The sequence below is a fragment of the Nycticebus coucang genome, chromosome 24 (genome assembly GCF_027406575.1).
Source record: "Nycticebus coucang isolate mNycCou1 chromosome 24, mNycCou1.pri, whole genome shotgun sequence".
Lineage (NCBI taxonomy): Eukaryota > Metazoa > Chordata > Mammalia > Primates > Lorisidae > Nycticebus > Nycticebus coucang.
In genome coordinates this window covers 16,229,231-16,245,780 of record NC_069803.1, presented here as the reverse complement: position 1 = coordinate 16,245,780, position 16,550 = coordinate 16,229,231, and the positions used below count along the sequence as shown (strand labels likewise).

The following is a 16,550-nucleotide window of genomic DNA, read 5'->3' as shown; positions in this document are numbered from 1 at the left end:
GCCCTACTCTGTTGAGCCACAGGTGCCACCCCAGTACGTAGCCTTTTCACACTTGCTTCTTCCTTCAATGGAATTTCTTCATCAGTATTCAACAATTATTTAGAATAAGAGGTGACTGACAGGGAGCTGGCTCCTTGCACCAGATTTCCCTGGACAGTCAATTCTTTAGACACTCACTCTTGGGTGGCTTGGAAGTTCTTTGAACAATAAAAACTGCATCCTCTACCTGTATACTTAAAAATGGTTCATTTTCTGTTACATATATTGTTCCATAATTAAAAAAAAAAGTATATTACCTTCAAATATAATTAGTTTTTCAGTATATTATAGATTTTCTAGAATTTCTCAGTGGGTACACTGAGAAGGTAAGGGTTAGGGTCAGGGTTAATTCCTCTCAAATATTCTACATAGTAATTTTTTTTAACCTTAGTCAATATTCATAAGTACCTCCAAATACCTGGGTTTGTACACACAGATAATTTGGATAAACAGTAAAGATAAAAAGTCAAGGAAAACATAATCCCATTCCTTACTGAAACCAAACCACAGGGAGGCTATGCAGTAAAAATGAATTGCACTGCATTGCAAAAAATCCATAAATAAAAGAGAAAGAAACTTAGGGAAACAAAGAAAGAATAGGCTACATGACGGGAAATACATCTTTGAAACAATAAAACTGTTCCTATAATTGGATCATAACTTACCAGAGTATGGTTTAGAATCCGAAAAGCATTTTTGGTTAAGTTTCCCCTCAGACATGGACAAAAAAATATTTGCTTTGTAAGATTATGAATGCCAGCTCTATGAAAAAGCATTCAACATCCAACATTAAATTGGATGTATTAATGACTAGGAGAACATTGAGACAACTGATTTCATAGTACAGATTGAGGCTGGAAGCGAAAGGAAAACACTGAATGAAAAATAGCAGGGAAAGGGATGGAATTGACCAGGTCTGCAGTAAGTTGCCCCCCCCTCCCCCCAGTTTTTGGCAGGGGCTGGGTTCGAACCCATCACCTCTGACATATGGGGCCAGTGCCCTGTCATTTTATGCAACATTGTCCTCATTATATTATTAATCCCTTCACCGTCCCTCTCTTATTCCTCACCAGTGGTTTCTTATTCACTTTTCCTTCTGTCATTCCCTCTGTGTATCTCCATGACCCTTCCATTATCAGCGTCCTCTTTCAGCCATTCCATTCTTTCTAATGATTTTTCTTTGGGTTCTTACAGATTGTTTCTACTTTATGCACACATTTTTAATGCATATAAATATCATCCTCATTCATAGCCTTTTATTTCTAAGTACTGTTCTTTACTTTTTTTGAAGTTCCATCTTTTTTGCTCCATATCCATCTATTCCTTTGTTTCACATGACTGTATGATTCTCTGTAGGTTCATGCCTTATACTTTATACATTGACCTTTCTGGTAACGAATGCTTACTTTTTTTTTGTCTGAATACCAACACCCCAAGACCTATGAACACCAGTAAACCACGCAAGCCCATCCTCAAACATCTCCATAGGACATAACAGCTGATTTGTTATATGTGATAAAAAGGAAACCATGAAAATGACTGAATTTTCTACTAACATCCAGGAAGAGCATCGATAGTGAATTTATAACCCGTGATCACCTCTCAACATCATTAAGTGTCACATTTTGTCTCTTAATAGTTTTCTAAATGTTTCTCTAGTTAGAAATCCACAATTCTAAGCAGCCATTACCAACACTCTGTTTAATGATCACGTAAAGAAGAGACATTTCTTTGTCTTTCAGGCAGATAGAAACTAACCTACATCTGCAGTATTTGTCTAGACTTGAAAAGTTACATGTAATTACTGTTGTCTAACTCCACAAAGAGATCTGGAGCTAGAATGGCCCTGGATGAATGACCAAAGGTGCGCCTTTACACTGTCACTCTGCTGTTCCATTATGTCAGCCACTCCAGGGAGGATGCACCTTTGCGATCAAGGCTTTCTGCAGCTGAGAAGGCTGAAGCTTGGTGCCTGCGCAGTTGGAGCAGATCCTTCATTGAAGTGGAATCAGGTGGTTTATCTGGTGGCATGTGTAGGAGCCCAGAGATGTTTTGCAGCTGGGGGACGAGCCCTCGGGCAGCTCAGCGCTCTGGGAACCAGATGAGAGGAGTCGCTCTTAAGTGAGCAGGTGTTGGACCTTGAGCAAATGGGAGTCGAACACGTGGGAAAGGAGCACGTGGCGATCCTTGAGCTCGTAGCCCTTTTACTTGATTTCTGGGCACTCGTCACACCTGTTAACCTCTCAGTAACTAGCAATCGTGGAGGTGGCTCGGGGCTTTTTCCAGCTCTCCCAGGCTCGCTGTCCTGCATCCCTGCTGAGCCTTCCAACTGGCTGCTTCCTACATGTGGTGCCCACCACATAGGCCTCCGACCAAGCCGGGTCTGAGTTTTTCTCGGGATAAGGTGAGCACCCGCCTCCACGTGCTGACAACATTTGCCAAGAAAATTCAACAGGTTCTGGGGTAGAAAAACGGGCTCGTGATCAAAACTGGGCAAAAAATCAAGACTTCTTTATCGAGGCAACTGCCCTTAGCTCCCTGGTCACTGACACTTAATAGGTTCTAATGCTACAAATTGAACAGTACTATCTTTGCTTAACTATCTTCTTGCCTCTATTGATACAAAGACAGGAAGCCTCTTTCTGTGGGTTGTAACCTTGGGTGTTCCTCTGACCCAGCCTTTCATATCCATGACTTTGCTCACCTGGATTGGGGCATGACCTGGCCTCTATTGTGTTAGGGTTCCGTCATTTTTGTCACTACCTGTGAGCTGAGTTGTATGGTGGCATTTCCCCCCATCAGCCCTGACCCATACTGAAAGGTCCCACTGAACTTCTTGGTTATTTTTCACCCGTGATTTCTAAGGGACTTGGTAATTGGACTAACCACTGGCTTTTCCCATATCTCATACTGGTCTGGCAGGTGTTGTGAGAATATCCACTCCGGGGTGTTCTGATTATACAGGGAATATCCACTCGGGCTCAGCCACTTCACCAACATTTTGATCTGCTCCTTCACCATCAGTCAAAAAAATTTGAGCATCTTCTTTTTTTTTTTTTTTTTGTAGAGTCAGAGTTTCACTTTATGGCCCTGGGTAGAGTGCTGTGGCCTCACACAGCTCACAGCAACCTCCAACTCCTGGACTTAAGTGATTCTCTTGCCTCAGTCTCCTGAGTAGCTGGGACTACAGGCACCCGCCACAACGCCCGGCTATTTTTTTTTTTTTGGTTGCAATTTAGCCGGGGCCAGGTTTGAACTCGCCACCCTCGGTATATGGGGCCAACGCCCTACCGACTGAACCACAGGCGCCGCCCAAAATTTGAGCATCTTAACCTAACTTCACATGGTCCTCACTTTTTCCATGCGTGTAGGAGCCATTCTCTGAACAAGTTATATTACTTCCTAAGGTACGTCCCAAGTGTAAAATTACATATGCTAGGAGAGCACCCCCAAATGCAGCCTTGTTTCCTGAGCACCTGATCAAGCATTCTGAGAAATCAATCTCACCCCTGCCCTGCCCGCACCTGCTGCTACGTGCTGGCTGGGTCTTGCCACTCCTTTAAAATAAGCCTAATGCAGGTGTAATCAGAGGCTAATGTGAAAACGATACAGAGGGACACAAACTTTGTTAACGCTCCTGAAGGGAATGGATATGGGGTTATGACTCCATAGTAAGGAGGATTCTGCGCTCGTATGAGAACATACCTTCAGTTAGGTATGTCTGGATTGTTATAAAGGATAGGACAGAGATTACCAAATGGAGGACAATGAGGGATGGAGAAAGGGAGCTGTATATGATTTCAATTTAAGTAAAAGAATGTCAGCCGTGATACCAGATGAGATTAAGCGAAAGGGTAGGAATGTGTAAGCCGGAGAATCTGTTAAAATGGATTCAAGTGTTCTGGTCCTATACTAGGAAATGGTGTGGGAAAAAGAGGAGAGAGATAGCCTTGGGGGGGGGGTCATGATATCAAAGGAAGTGTGAAAAGAAATCTGGGAAGGATATTCGTGCACCCTGGCCTCGGGACCAACAAGCAACCAGGACATGTTACCAACAGAAATTAGTCTCCTTATTTATTCTTTTCTTCTGTGGTTGTCCTAGGCGCGCGCTCTCTCTCACTGCAAACTAGTTTCTTTTATGTAGCACAAAATTACATAAAGTAACTTATAAAGTAGGGTCACAGTTATCTTTCACGTTTACGTCCAAAGAGAGATTGCTTAATTGGCTGTTTTTATTGTCCTTAATTCAAGAAGTTCTAGGGAAAGAGTATGATCTGGCTTGGGTTTAGTCGCTGACTGTTGCTTGAATCATCTGTGGAAATGGCAGTTTTCATGGAAACAACACTGGGGAAGGAAGTTGGAGAAGGCCAAAGGGGGAAGTTCCCACAAGAAAGATTCCATTACAGGATGTCAGTCTGTGATATCTGGTGAACAAACCAAACTTAGAAATAAGTGACACATGGAAATATAATGAGGCATAATGGATAAAATGTAGAAAAATAAACGAGTGTTATATGTTTCTTAATGGGTGCCTACCAGTGTCTGTAATGGAATTTATCAGATTACAGAAGGGATGCCAGACCACTCAGGGAAAAGACACAAAAACAAAAGACAAGAATTTCACCGTCCAAATTCATGGTGCAATAGATGGAAATCTATAGCAAACTTCAAGGAAGCTTACGGGGTCTTTGAAGTTTGGATTAAGACATGACCCGTTGCATTTCTGAATGACACATTCTCCTTGAGGTTTAAAAGAATTTTCAGACATTAAAATCCCAAGCTACTTTTTTGTTTGCAAGGGTCAATATTACAGTTTGATAAACTAAATCAAGCACATGGCAAATCACTATGGATATTAGACTTGTGAACCATAAAGCAACCCAACACCAGAAAATTCTTTTGAATGATACCACTGTCTACTCCCACAGAATCAGCTCACTTATCTGCGTCTTCATGAGCTTTCTGTCTTTTTTATATTGACATTCACCTAATATTCCCTCAATTCCAGCTCACAAAATTACCTACAATTTTAAGCTCAACAACTTCAACTTAACTACTACTGCAGCCCAACTCTTATACAGACACATGCAATACGCAGAAATACACAACTGCATTACAGACAATGAATATGTTACAAACTGTTCATATGATGAATGTAAAAAGCAATTATTTTGTTATATGGAAACATATTTTTATTAATAGCTATCTTTAACATAGTCTAGGGGGCTAGACTATGTTAAAGATATCAATAGTTTGTTCTGAGGGCTTCCAGGGAGGATTTTATAATCATTTCCAACTAGAGTTTTGTCCTGCCGGAGCTGTTTTCAGGAGACCATGATGCAGGCCTGAACCAAATAAGAAATTTGTGCTGGCCAATGAAATCAGGGGGAAATGCTAAAAAAAAAAAAGGGCAAATTTTAGGAAACAAGGGATACAAGTTAACTCAGAAAGAATAATGACTACTAATTGGGACAGCTATGCTGGTTTTACATAATAAAATGAATTTAACTTGCATTTCCTATCCTTATAGTAGTCTGGAGTTAACTTGTATCCATAGGCTGAGTAGCTTATTAGCAGCATAAAACTCACTTAACCTCATTTGTTCTGTTTTAAATAAAATGAGAAAATGAATGAGTTTATTTTCCAGGGTTCTTATAATGTGCTACAGTCTCAATATCTGCTAAAGTGCTGTATGAACTCAGTTATGTTTACAGCCACACTTAGGGTGGAAATTAAAGATGTTATCTTAGGAGTCTGGAAGAAATTCTTAGACATAGCCTTACTGTGACTAGTACATTTATGGGGTTATCAGACACTAAAGTCTTAGCCTTAATTTAAAGGTCCAGACATTTCATTTATTCAAGGCAAGGGGTGATCTTCCTTTTAGGACTAAATTATAATGGTAATCACTGGCAAGTATCATTTGCAAAACCACCCATGTGCTCAAGATTACCTCTTTTACCCACTTTTTATTAACAATAAGAAATGACATCCATGAAATAGACCAAATTTCTAGCAGTGTCCAGCATATGCTCCTTGGTATTTAAAGATAGCTGGGAAGCCAAGTTATAAGGGCATTCGGTGCTTCTGTACATATAGGCTCTTCAGTAAACATTTGTGGAGATGTGAAAGCTTGGAACTTTTTAACTGCCTCCGTGTTAAAAAATGCATCTTCCTTCTAAGAGATCTTTCTTCAGAGTTTGTAAAATACAGCTGATTAGTACAGAATTTTCCCAGTGTATTTAAAGAGATATTATTCCACCCACTCCAAAAGGTGGGTGAAGTAGTGGGGGCAACATGTTTAGAGACCACTGTTAGAAATAAAGAAGTGTGTTTCTTCAAATTTTTCAGAATGCTTACTATGCTAATTCATTATGACTCTTTGAGCAGGAATATGTCATGAAGTTGTTTTCTAAATTTATTTTTAAAAGTATAACTCTTTTTACTTTCCCATTGACTCAATTATAATTCTGCTGTTCTATTAAGTGCAGCTGGGAAGAGAAGGATGCTAATAGTGAGCCCTTAAGCATTGTGCCCTCCTTAAAAGATTAGCATATGGAAGTCCCTCAGTCACCAACTTACAGATGGCGATCTTTAGGGTATAGAACATTATTATTAATCCATTACTTATCATTTACCTTAAGTAAAATGCCTTAGGATTTTGTATTAGTCTCCATTTACTATCAAGAAATATGATTTGTTTATAATGACATCCTCAGTTATTTTATACCCTGTTTCCCCGAAAATAAGACATCCTCCAAAAAAAGACCTACTTACAGGAAAGATAAGACGTCCCCTGAAAATAAGACCTAGTGCATCTTTGGGAGCACACCTTAAAATGAGACACTGTCTTATTTTCGGGGAAACATGGTAGTAAGCACAACCACTGATTCTATCCCTTGGGTACAAACCTTAACTTCAAGTTAAGGTGGATGCTGTTGCATCTGCAGACATTTAAACTTGTACGACCTAGTTAATATTGGACAGGGAAACATTAGCATTTTTTTGCTGATAGTGATTCCAATGTCCTGTGGGAAAATGTATTTTTTCTGAGGAATATTAAATATAAAATGTATGTGTATTTCAAATGTCTCTACTGAATTAAATAGCTATGGTCTGGTCTCCATTGTCTTATATGAATTTTTCATATATATCTATATACGTGTATATGTTGTGTATATGTATACATGTTTTGCTTTATTGTTAAATAAATTTTATAATTTTACCATTTATGTCAAGTTACAGGTTCTTTGGCTGGCCTGGCTCCTTACTTCAATATTCTTGCTGGATTATTTGAGTACATACATTTTTACTCCATGTCATGAGTGACTGTGATCTTGTCTGCCTTGCCAGATTAATGTATTTTCATTTTATTTTGATTGGTTGAATTTTTATCCTGAATGATTTTTTTTTTAATTTAGCAATCATATATGTTCTGTGAGGTTAGTGATATGTGGTTAGTTAGAATAGAAAGGAAACTTACACAGAGGGTGCCTTAAAAAAAGTGTATACATTTTAAGAAAGGAAAAAAATGACTTTAAATTTGTAATGTTCAAGTCACACTTGACCTCTGCAATTATAAGAGGTGCTCAATGTGACTTTATTCATCTTTCATAATCAGTATATAGTGAGTATTATAATTGTAATGGTTTTTCCCTTAGATTATTTATGTATTTTCTTGGCACACTCCTTATATATAAGGGAAATAAATGTGTTATCAGAAGAAAAGCTTTGGAAGACAAATTTTATTTTACTATGCTTTTAAAAAATCCTACACGTAGCTAAAAGAACTAGTATAAGTCAGAGAAACAAAATATTTGCCGTTATTTTAGCATGAAATATATTTAATATTTTCTCTTATAACTTTGACAATTTAAGATATATAAATTATGAAATTTGAACAACTGTGGGCAATGAAACAGAATCATATTTCAAATGATAAGTTATATTATTAGGTTCAATCTCTAAAATGTTTCCATACAATTTGAATTAGAGGCCAAATTCCTATATCTGTCATTTGTTATCACTGTAGTTCATTTCCCAATAATATCTAGGAATAAAACAAGGCCAATTAAATTGAAAATAAAATAAAGGCTTCTGGCAAACTACACATAGAAAGCAGGCTGTCAAATTATGTTTTGTTTGTTTTTTCTCTTATAGTTGATGAAAAACAACTCATTAAAGTATATGAATGTAATCAACATAAAGGAAGTAAGAAAAAGAATGCACAGGTATTTTAAACTTCCCCTTTAATTAGGATTTTGAAAATTAAATAGATTTTTCAACCATTTAGTGAACATTACAGAGAAAAGAACAACATCAGCTTACAATTTCATTTAAACAACTTAATATTTTCATTTTCTATGTACTTCTTTTACTTCATTGAAAATACTTAATGCTCAGAGTCTCCCAAATAGCTGTCATACCAGGCTCCAATTTGTCACTAAAGGGACTCTATAAAATCATTTCATCATGCCAATGTAAGTATAGAAGGAATAATATCATTAGATATTCAAAGTCACAAAACACCTCTATTTACCTTTCTTCCTATTCAGTTTCTTTCGAAACATGTAATGTTAGTAATTTATAAAAGGATGTTCAGTTTTAACTGGAAAATATCTAAAATTTATATTTAATTCTCTTCTGGCTAGTGGATTCCTTCCATCATATTTAAAAATATTGATAATAAATTGTATATTTTCTATGTTTTAGTGTATATATTCATTTCAATTTTTTTCTGAATTTTCTGTTAATATGCTTATTACTCTGACAAGTACATTTTCTTTTTGAAGAGTACCTTAAATATTGGAGATTTTTTTTTATTAAGTCATATACACATAGATTATGAATACATTTTTGCATATGTGGGGTACAGTGTGTTTTTTTTATACAATCTGATGTGGTTACATCAAACCAATCAACATAGCTTTCGCCTCATTTACGTGATTATTGTGTTAAGACATTTATGTTCTACACTTGACAATTTGACTTGTACCCTTGCAATATGCTCCATAGATGTGGTCCCGCTGTTTACCCCCACCTCTATCAAACCTCCCCCCTCCTTCCCACTCCATTTCTCTCCTTCATCCTGGGCTATAGTTGTAATATTGGAGATAGTTAACACTTAAGTAACCTCTAATACATGGTAGCCAAAATCATTAAAAATGTTGAGGACAGTGAATTTGGGTCAGATCATTGCAAAGTTCTGAATGTGGATATTCAATTTAAAATGACATGACTGTTAATATTCTCTTGTTGACATTCATCCCTATGATTCATTTTTAAGTTAGTTTCACGTAATAAATTCCAAAAAATGTTTCTCAACGAAGTATGCTCCCCCTTGCCACAAAAATCAGGCACATGAAAATTATACTTACAGTTTTTAAAGAAAAAATATATAAATTTTCATTATCATGAATTTTAAAAGGATATCAATTTAATTCTGTTTCATTTTTTCAAATGCTAAGTTCTACTGATAAATTTGACAGTCAAGCATTTACTGAGCACATACTCTAAAAAACCCACTCTCCAAAAGATTACAAAAGGAGAATGGGCACGTCGATGAATAAGATTATAAACTTTTCAAGAAGAGATAGAAATAAATATACAGCTAACTGAAATAGAAACAGAATGTGATATATTTTATAAGTACAAATACAGCATTTTGGAGACAGTGTAGAGAGAAATGTTGTTACTGACTAGGATATTAACAATAGAATTGTTTGGACTGGGTCTTGAATAATGGGAAAGGGTATTAAAAGGAGATAGGGTAGATCAGTTCAAAAAGTAAAATACATGGTTACAGGAATTTAGATGGGAAAACATAGATCTGTTCTGAAACGAAATCCTGACAGTTCAGTGTAGTGGAAATGTGAGGTAGCAAATGAACAGAGAGAGAGAGAGAAAAAAAAAAAAAAACACCAAAAGATTGCATGAAATACTTAAAGAAACTTGAAAATCATTCTAAAAGAGAGGATCAGGCCACCCTGGAAGAGATTGTTTCATAATATCTCCCCTAAACATGAAGATGACAATTACAATGGATTATTTAGAAAGCACACTAAATGTTTAAATTAAATGATGCAAGTCTTTATCTAGAGGTTAGAGTGACCTTGTAGGTTCTTGAGCAAGAAAAAATACTAATGTAGTAAGGTAATAGTGTAGGCAGTGATTAGGTGGCAATTGCTATATTAGAGACAAAGTGGTCTTGAATTGTCACAGTGCCATTGGTAATCAGAAATAAATTAAAATAAAAGTGGTTGATTTAAAAAATGTGTTGATTGGAGACCAAGTAAATCTGCTGTTAAAATATTATGTTCAATAAACTACAAGAAAAGGAATAAGCATTGCAAATACACCAGGCCCAATAGTAATCCATGCACCTATTTCCTCATTAATTTGTTACACCATCCCTGTGAGGAATACTGAGATTTTTCTGATGTTTATAGTAAATGCATTTGGGTTTAGATAATCCACATGTCAAAATCAACATTTAGAAAATAGTAAAGTGAAGTTTCAAACCCAAGCTATGCAACCCCATATCCCTTCCAAAATGGCACTGTAATCTCTGTCGAAGTGGGTAAAAGAGCAGAAAACTATTTATTTCTGCTAAATAGGGAGAGAGAGAGATTGGAGGAAGAGGGAAAGGGAAGGGAGTGGGAAGGAGAAGAGAAGGTTTTGGCAATAGCATCCTTAACTAAAAAATCAGAAATTCTTTCCTTCCTTTCTAGTGTTAAAGAGATTAAGAATATAGTGAATCAGCAAGCTATAGTGACAGTAAAAATGAACTCACTTTCTAATTCCTTTTCTATAATTCCAATAGAAGAAGAACAGATTATTTCATGAACTCATAAATGTTAGTGGACTTGATGCGTGAGTGTGAGCCATTAGTTGAATATATGTAAAATAGATATATGAATTTATGCATTTTATAAGTCCATTTAAATATCAAATGTGAAACATCACTTTGTTTCATTCAAATCAGGAAAAATGAGAGACAAATATCCATGGGGGAGGGGGTTAGCTTTATCACATAATATCATAAAATGGTCTTATATTTATACAGGGACATTTTGCTTTATAAAATTTAAAAGAAATCACTTCTATATCCAAAGTCATATATTATGAAGAAAATAGAAGACAACTCATTGAGCTTAAGCTTGAAATCATTCAAAGATTAAAAATGTACATAGCATAAGCAGCTGTACACTTAAATTTGGATGCCCAGTGCTCTTATTTCTAATCATCTAATCAAAACGTTTTTTAGGATTAAAACTGAAATGAGAATTGCGTGGTGACCGAACTTGTTGTAATTGCTCTTAGGTAGTCCAATAGTGACATTAGGTATCTCCATAGTTACTCTATGGAGAGGATTTCAGAACCATTCTTTCAGCCAATCACTGTATGAGATTTAGTCAAGACAAAATAATGTTTTTAAAGCCCCAATGAACATTAATATGTTCTAATTAATATTCTTTTAATGTTCTGAATCCCAAGAATTTTGTCTGTACCTCTGCTTCTATTGCGTGGGTTGTTCTTTAGCTCTCATCAGAATTGAAAATTCACTCCCTTCAAGATCTCAAAATCCAGTTTCCTTTTCTGACAATTCATCTGTCTGAACATTTCTCATTTTACAACTTCTACTGAACTTGTTCATTAATTTATCACCATTCACCATTCTTTGACTTTGCTCTGTTTTGGTAGCCTAAGACTGCTTCTTGCTTAACTTGTCACCACTCAACAAGAAAAATAATGGTCAACTATTTGAAAACATCTATTTTGATCCATTAGAATGCAACATTCTCAGGATTCCCACTATTCTTGTCTAGCGAATTCTCAGTTTGGAGTTATTTCTCACTGTCAGTTCTTAGATAGGTATAATATTGCCAAACCACACTGATTAATGAATGTGTGACCTTGTTATTTACTGTCTAAATCAGAGACACCATCTGTTTTTGGAAATAAAAGCAGATACTATAAAACTGATACAGAGCAGCTCCATGTGTCTTCACTACCCAAAGTATATGTGTTTTCTTATTAAAGTCTTCAGCTCTGCTTGGAATCCATTCACCCATTCATTCTGAGTTGGTTTCCTATAAGGGTTGCCAGTGTCAGCTTTGAGGTTCTTCCCATTCCTCCAGAAACGAATTCCTTCTGTCTTATCCCAAATTTAATTCGGTTAAGATCCATTACTGTGTCTGTGATACAATGGAGACCTTACCACCTCAAAATGTCTCTCTTGCTTAGTCAGTTTCCTTTAGTCCAACTCAAAAGTATTTTTAAAGTCCTTCAATTCTTATTTGAAATTCTCTTTATTCATTCTTCATCCAAACTTTTCTACATTAACTATTGCCTATGACTAAAACCTTCATGTTATGCTACCTCACTGGCTTGCTTTGGGGGTATGGTAGGGGACAGAGGGGGAGACCACAATATTCTGTCCAGTTCCTCAGATACTGATCACAAATTTCCTGGATATATAAAATGCCTTTCCCAACTCCTAGACCTAGTTATCATTCAATAATTTCTCCTTTGTTTTATTCATGTCTTTCTGCAGCAGGGTAGCTTATGCACAATGCTAGATTCAAGTCCTCCTTAGTAAGTGTCACTCCACTGCCTTTTTCTACAGATGTGCTGGTTAATGGACTATGCCTCTTCAGTGATACATCCATGTTAGAAAGTCAGAATCTTAAAAAGCTAAATTTACTTTTGACCCTGACCTTACATATTTTAATATTTGAATTTTTAAAAATTGCTACATTTCCATGCTTATTTGAGTCCATGAAACCTTAGATTAATCTTAAATGTTCCTCCCTTTGGCATCTCCCTATAGATTAGTCATGAGTCTATGGAAGGCTCTTACACCACACTCCTCAGGTGGATAATTTGTGCTTTATTGCTAATACTTTGTCAGTTAGCCCTACACAATCCTTTAGCCAGCTTACTCTTCTTGAAGCTTAAATCTTAACATTTTAAGCCATTGAGCCATTTAATATATTTTTTTCAGTTTCTTCTCTTGGAAGATGGATAGAATCCTCTCATCTCTAGCTAAGTGCATACCCCTTAGCTTTGAACTTTAGGACTTTCGTTTTTCTGGCCTCTAGACATATTTTCAGTTGTTTTTCTGTCCCAATATTTCAAAGTACAAGCCTCATAAATTGGCCAGATCAGATGGCGTGCTAATTCCTAAATGTACCAGCACGTTCATTTTGTTCCCCTCTCCAAAGACCTCCCCCGTCGAAATGCCTCATTTTCAAGTCCTTTATCATAGACAGTATCTCTCGTGAGAAATGGTGCGTTCTCTTACTAGATGTAGAATCTCCTTTTTTTTTTAACTCCCAAGGGTGCTCTGTTTTTACTTTATTATGTTTTAGAAACGTTCTTTGTGTGTGTGTTCGCTTTTCCTCACAGATGGTGTTTTATAAAGGATAGAACATTTGCTTCCTCCTGGCGTGAATACTGGAGCACCATGCTTACTCGTGTCATTAATTAAATACTTGTTAACATTATTGTGCAAATGGGGTTATTTGAATATTATACAATTTTTGTATAATTGTAATATAAAAATATTACTAGATCTCTTGGCAAACAAAGTTGTTTTCAATAGTCAAGTAGTAAGTATCAATATTGCCTAATAATTAGTTTAACTGACTGATGCATGAAGAAAGAAAATCTTGGTCTCTCATAGACCTGGGAAAAGATACCCTTCCTTCCTAGTTCTCTTTTTCATTTTAAATAGAGCCCTCTATATGCATGCAATGTGCTACAATCATTCATTAAGCAGATTCAATCTCTCATTTTCCTTAAATCATCTCTGATTTAAGCTCGTTTTCTCAATTTAGGCCTAAGAAAATTTTGGCCAGATATTCATTCTCTAATTAACCTAAAAGTGAATTATATTTCATTGCTTGTAGGATGGTATGGGAAATCTGAGAGTCACCAAGAAGGGAATTCGACTTGAAGGTATATCTGAGTTTCTACTTCCATTGTATGTGAAAGAAATTCATTCCCGAAAGGTATGTGATACTGGCTTTGGCTTACTGTAAAACATAATTTAGAGGTTATGTTTTAGACTGAAATAGAAAAGAATCCCCTTATCTATTCAGCACGTATTTAGTTTCCTTAAGCTAAAGACCTATGTGTAGAAATCAAAGCAGTAAAATACTGAAAAACAGTGGCAAAGGTTAGTTTCAAACTAATGAATCAGAGAACCATTTTGAACTAAACTGTAGAGCTGCTTTTGCTTGTCTATAAAATTTGCCCTTTATTTAAAATACACAGTTACAGTCAATCAAAGGGGGTACATGATGCATCTTGAATAATTTTTGCAAAAAGTACTGACATGAATTGATGCTTTTAATTTCATATATTGAACTCTTCAGCTTATAAATGGACATGCATTTTTGAAAGGGGTGACAGAGTTTTAAGTAAGGAATGAAATTCATTTCTGGATGTATATCAGTTAAACCAGAATATTTATCCTTCAAGTGTGTGTGTGTGTTTGTGTGTGTGTTTTATATGAGTCTTATCCCTGGGCAGCATGATGAAAAACCAAAAGATTGTAGCTGAGTTATGTTCATTTTAGCTAAAGTGTGTTATTTTTCAGAAAGCAGTAACTATTCTTGAGTACATCCAAATCTTACTAGAATCTTTCAAGTCTAACAGACATTTCTCCTGACATATGTATTTGTGAAAATAAATTCAAGACAGAAATAATAGAAACCTTGTTATATAAAGTTGGAAAAAGATTATACTTACTTTATAAATATGAAAATATATTTTAGATTAAAGCAATCTTTAATGGTATCAATATAAGACATCAGCAAATGGGTTGCCTAGTAAGCCATAATTTGAATCATTTGCTCCAAAGTCATTTTTCTTTACATATCAAAGTGATAATAGAACAAAGGATTCTCATCCATAAAACTTTTAATATCATTATATCAACTTTGTATTTATTTCTTAACATGGGAAGTGACAGAGCTTCCCTAATACACGATAGTGCAGTGGTTCTCAACCTTCCTAATGCTGTGGCCCTTTAATACAATTCCTGTGGGTCGTGACCCACAGGTTGAGAACCTCTGCTATAGCGACTGTGCTCTGATACTTGAAATTTTACTTTGACACTACTTAACTTTCTGAAGTTTGGTCAGACAAGTAACACTATAGACAGATGTACAAACACCTGACCTTACATAAGTAAACTCTGAAAACTATTACAATAAAAAGTTTGTTGGTTGTGTTTGCTTTCTTTTATTTTTATGAAAACTGAGAAAAATTAGCTTGCTTTGCATAAGTTTTTTTCCTTGATTGGAAGTCTCGCCTTTCACAGTTATTTATTAAGCTCTTCTTGTGTTGGCACTCTTAAACAGCTTAATATTTGAAAGGATCATAATTATATAGGGAAATCAATAAATTTCTTAATACGGGAAGAAGCTGAGAGTAAGATAGGCCAAAGTTTCTTTGAAAATGCATCATCCTAATGGTAAATCCAGAGACAGCAAAGATAATTGATCTCCTAAGCCATTTAGACCAATTTGTAGTGGCTGCCTGGGAACATAATTTAAAAGATCGTGAAGCCCTGTCCCCTGCAGGCAGGTCACAGAATTGATCTTCTCAGCCAGGATATTTTTGATAGTTTAACAAAAAGTGTAAATTAGGATTTTCCTGAAAAACAGGTATATATCAAGATTCCACTTGTGGACCAGGTAAGGCAGAGTCCACTAACATTATATACCATTGGTCTTTCTAACCTTCATCCCTGTGAATGCTGGGGAACATCTCCCAAACCTGCTGCGTTGTTTGACCTGACTGCATTGATTAACAAATAGATGCTCAGCCTTGTTCATTCCCAGTAACCAGGAAGCATGCAAAGCATAGGCAGATGGGGACATCATCAGTCAGGAAATCTGGTTGCAGTGTGAAAGAGAAGGAGAGTCATTCACTCCTTGGGAAATTTCTTCACATACACACAACAAAAATAAAGATACATGCACACGTGTATATATGTATCTCACAGGCAGATTCCACATTAGGATTTGCTTGTCCGTGAATGCATAGTGTTGCTTATTTTCAGCTATAAAGTCTATTTACTTTTAAGAGGCCAGCCACAATTTCTCTGAGCTTTAGTTTTCTTATTAATAAAATGACTTTGAAAAACAGAAGTGATAGACCGTAACAGGCCTTCTCAAAAGTATCCTAGTGACCCATGTGTAATATCCGTCTTCCCAGGGCGGCGCCCCTAGTTCAGTGAGTAGGGTGCTGGCCACATACACCAAGGCTGGCGGGTTCGAACCCAGCCTAGGCCAGCTAAAACAACAATGGCACAAAAAAAAAAAATAAATAAATAAAAAGAAAGAAAAAAATAGTTGGGCATTGTGGTGGGCACCTGTAGTCCCAGCTACTTGGGAGGCTGCTGCAAGAGAATTGCTTGAGCCCAAGAGTTGGAGGTTGCTGTGAGCTGTGATGTCACAGTACTCTACTGAAGGCAACAGCTTAAGAGTCTGTCTAAA

General features: G+C 36.2%; 1 protein-coding gene across 2 annotated transcripts in view; it reads left to right on the top strand.

The window, feature by feature from the left end:
• SGCZ (sarcoglycan zeta) overlaps positions 1–16,550 on the top strand; it is a 340,110-nt gene that overhangs the window by 175,479 nt on the left and 148,081 nt on the right. For both annotated transcript variants that reach the window (XM_053578622.1, XM_053578621.1), the window contains exon 2: positions 13,953–14,054. In XM_053578622.1, the coding sequence (XP_053434597.1) occupies positions 13,953–14,054 (102 nt within the window). The remainder of the gene's footprint in view (positions 1–13,952; positions 14,055–16,550) is intronic.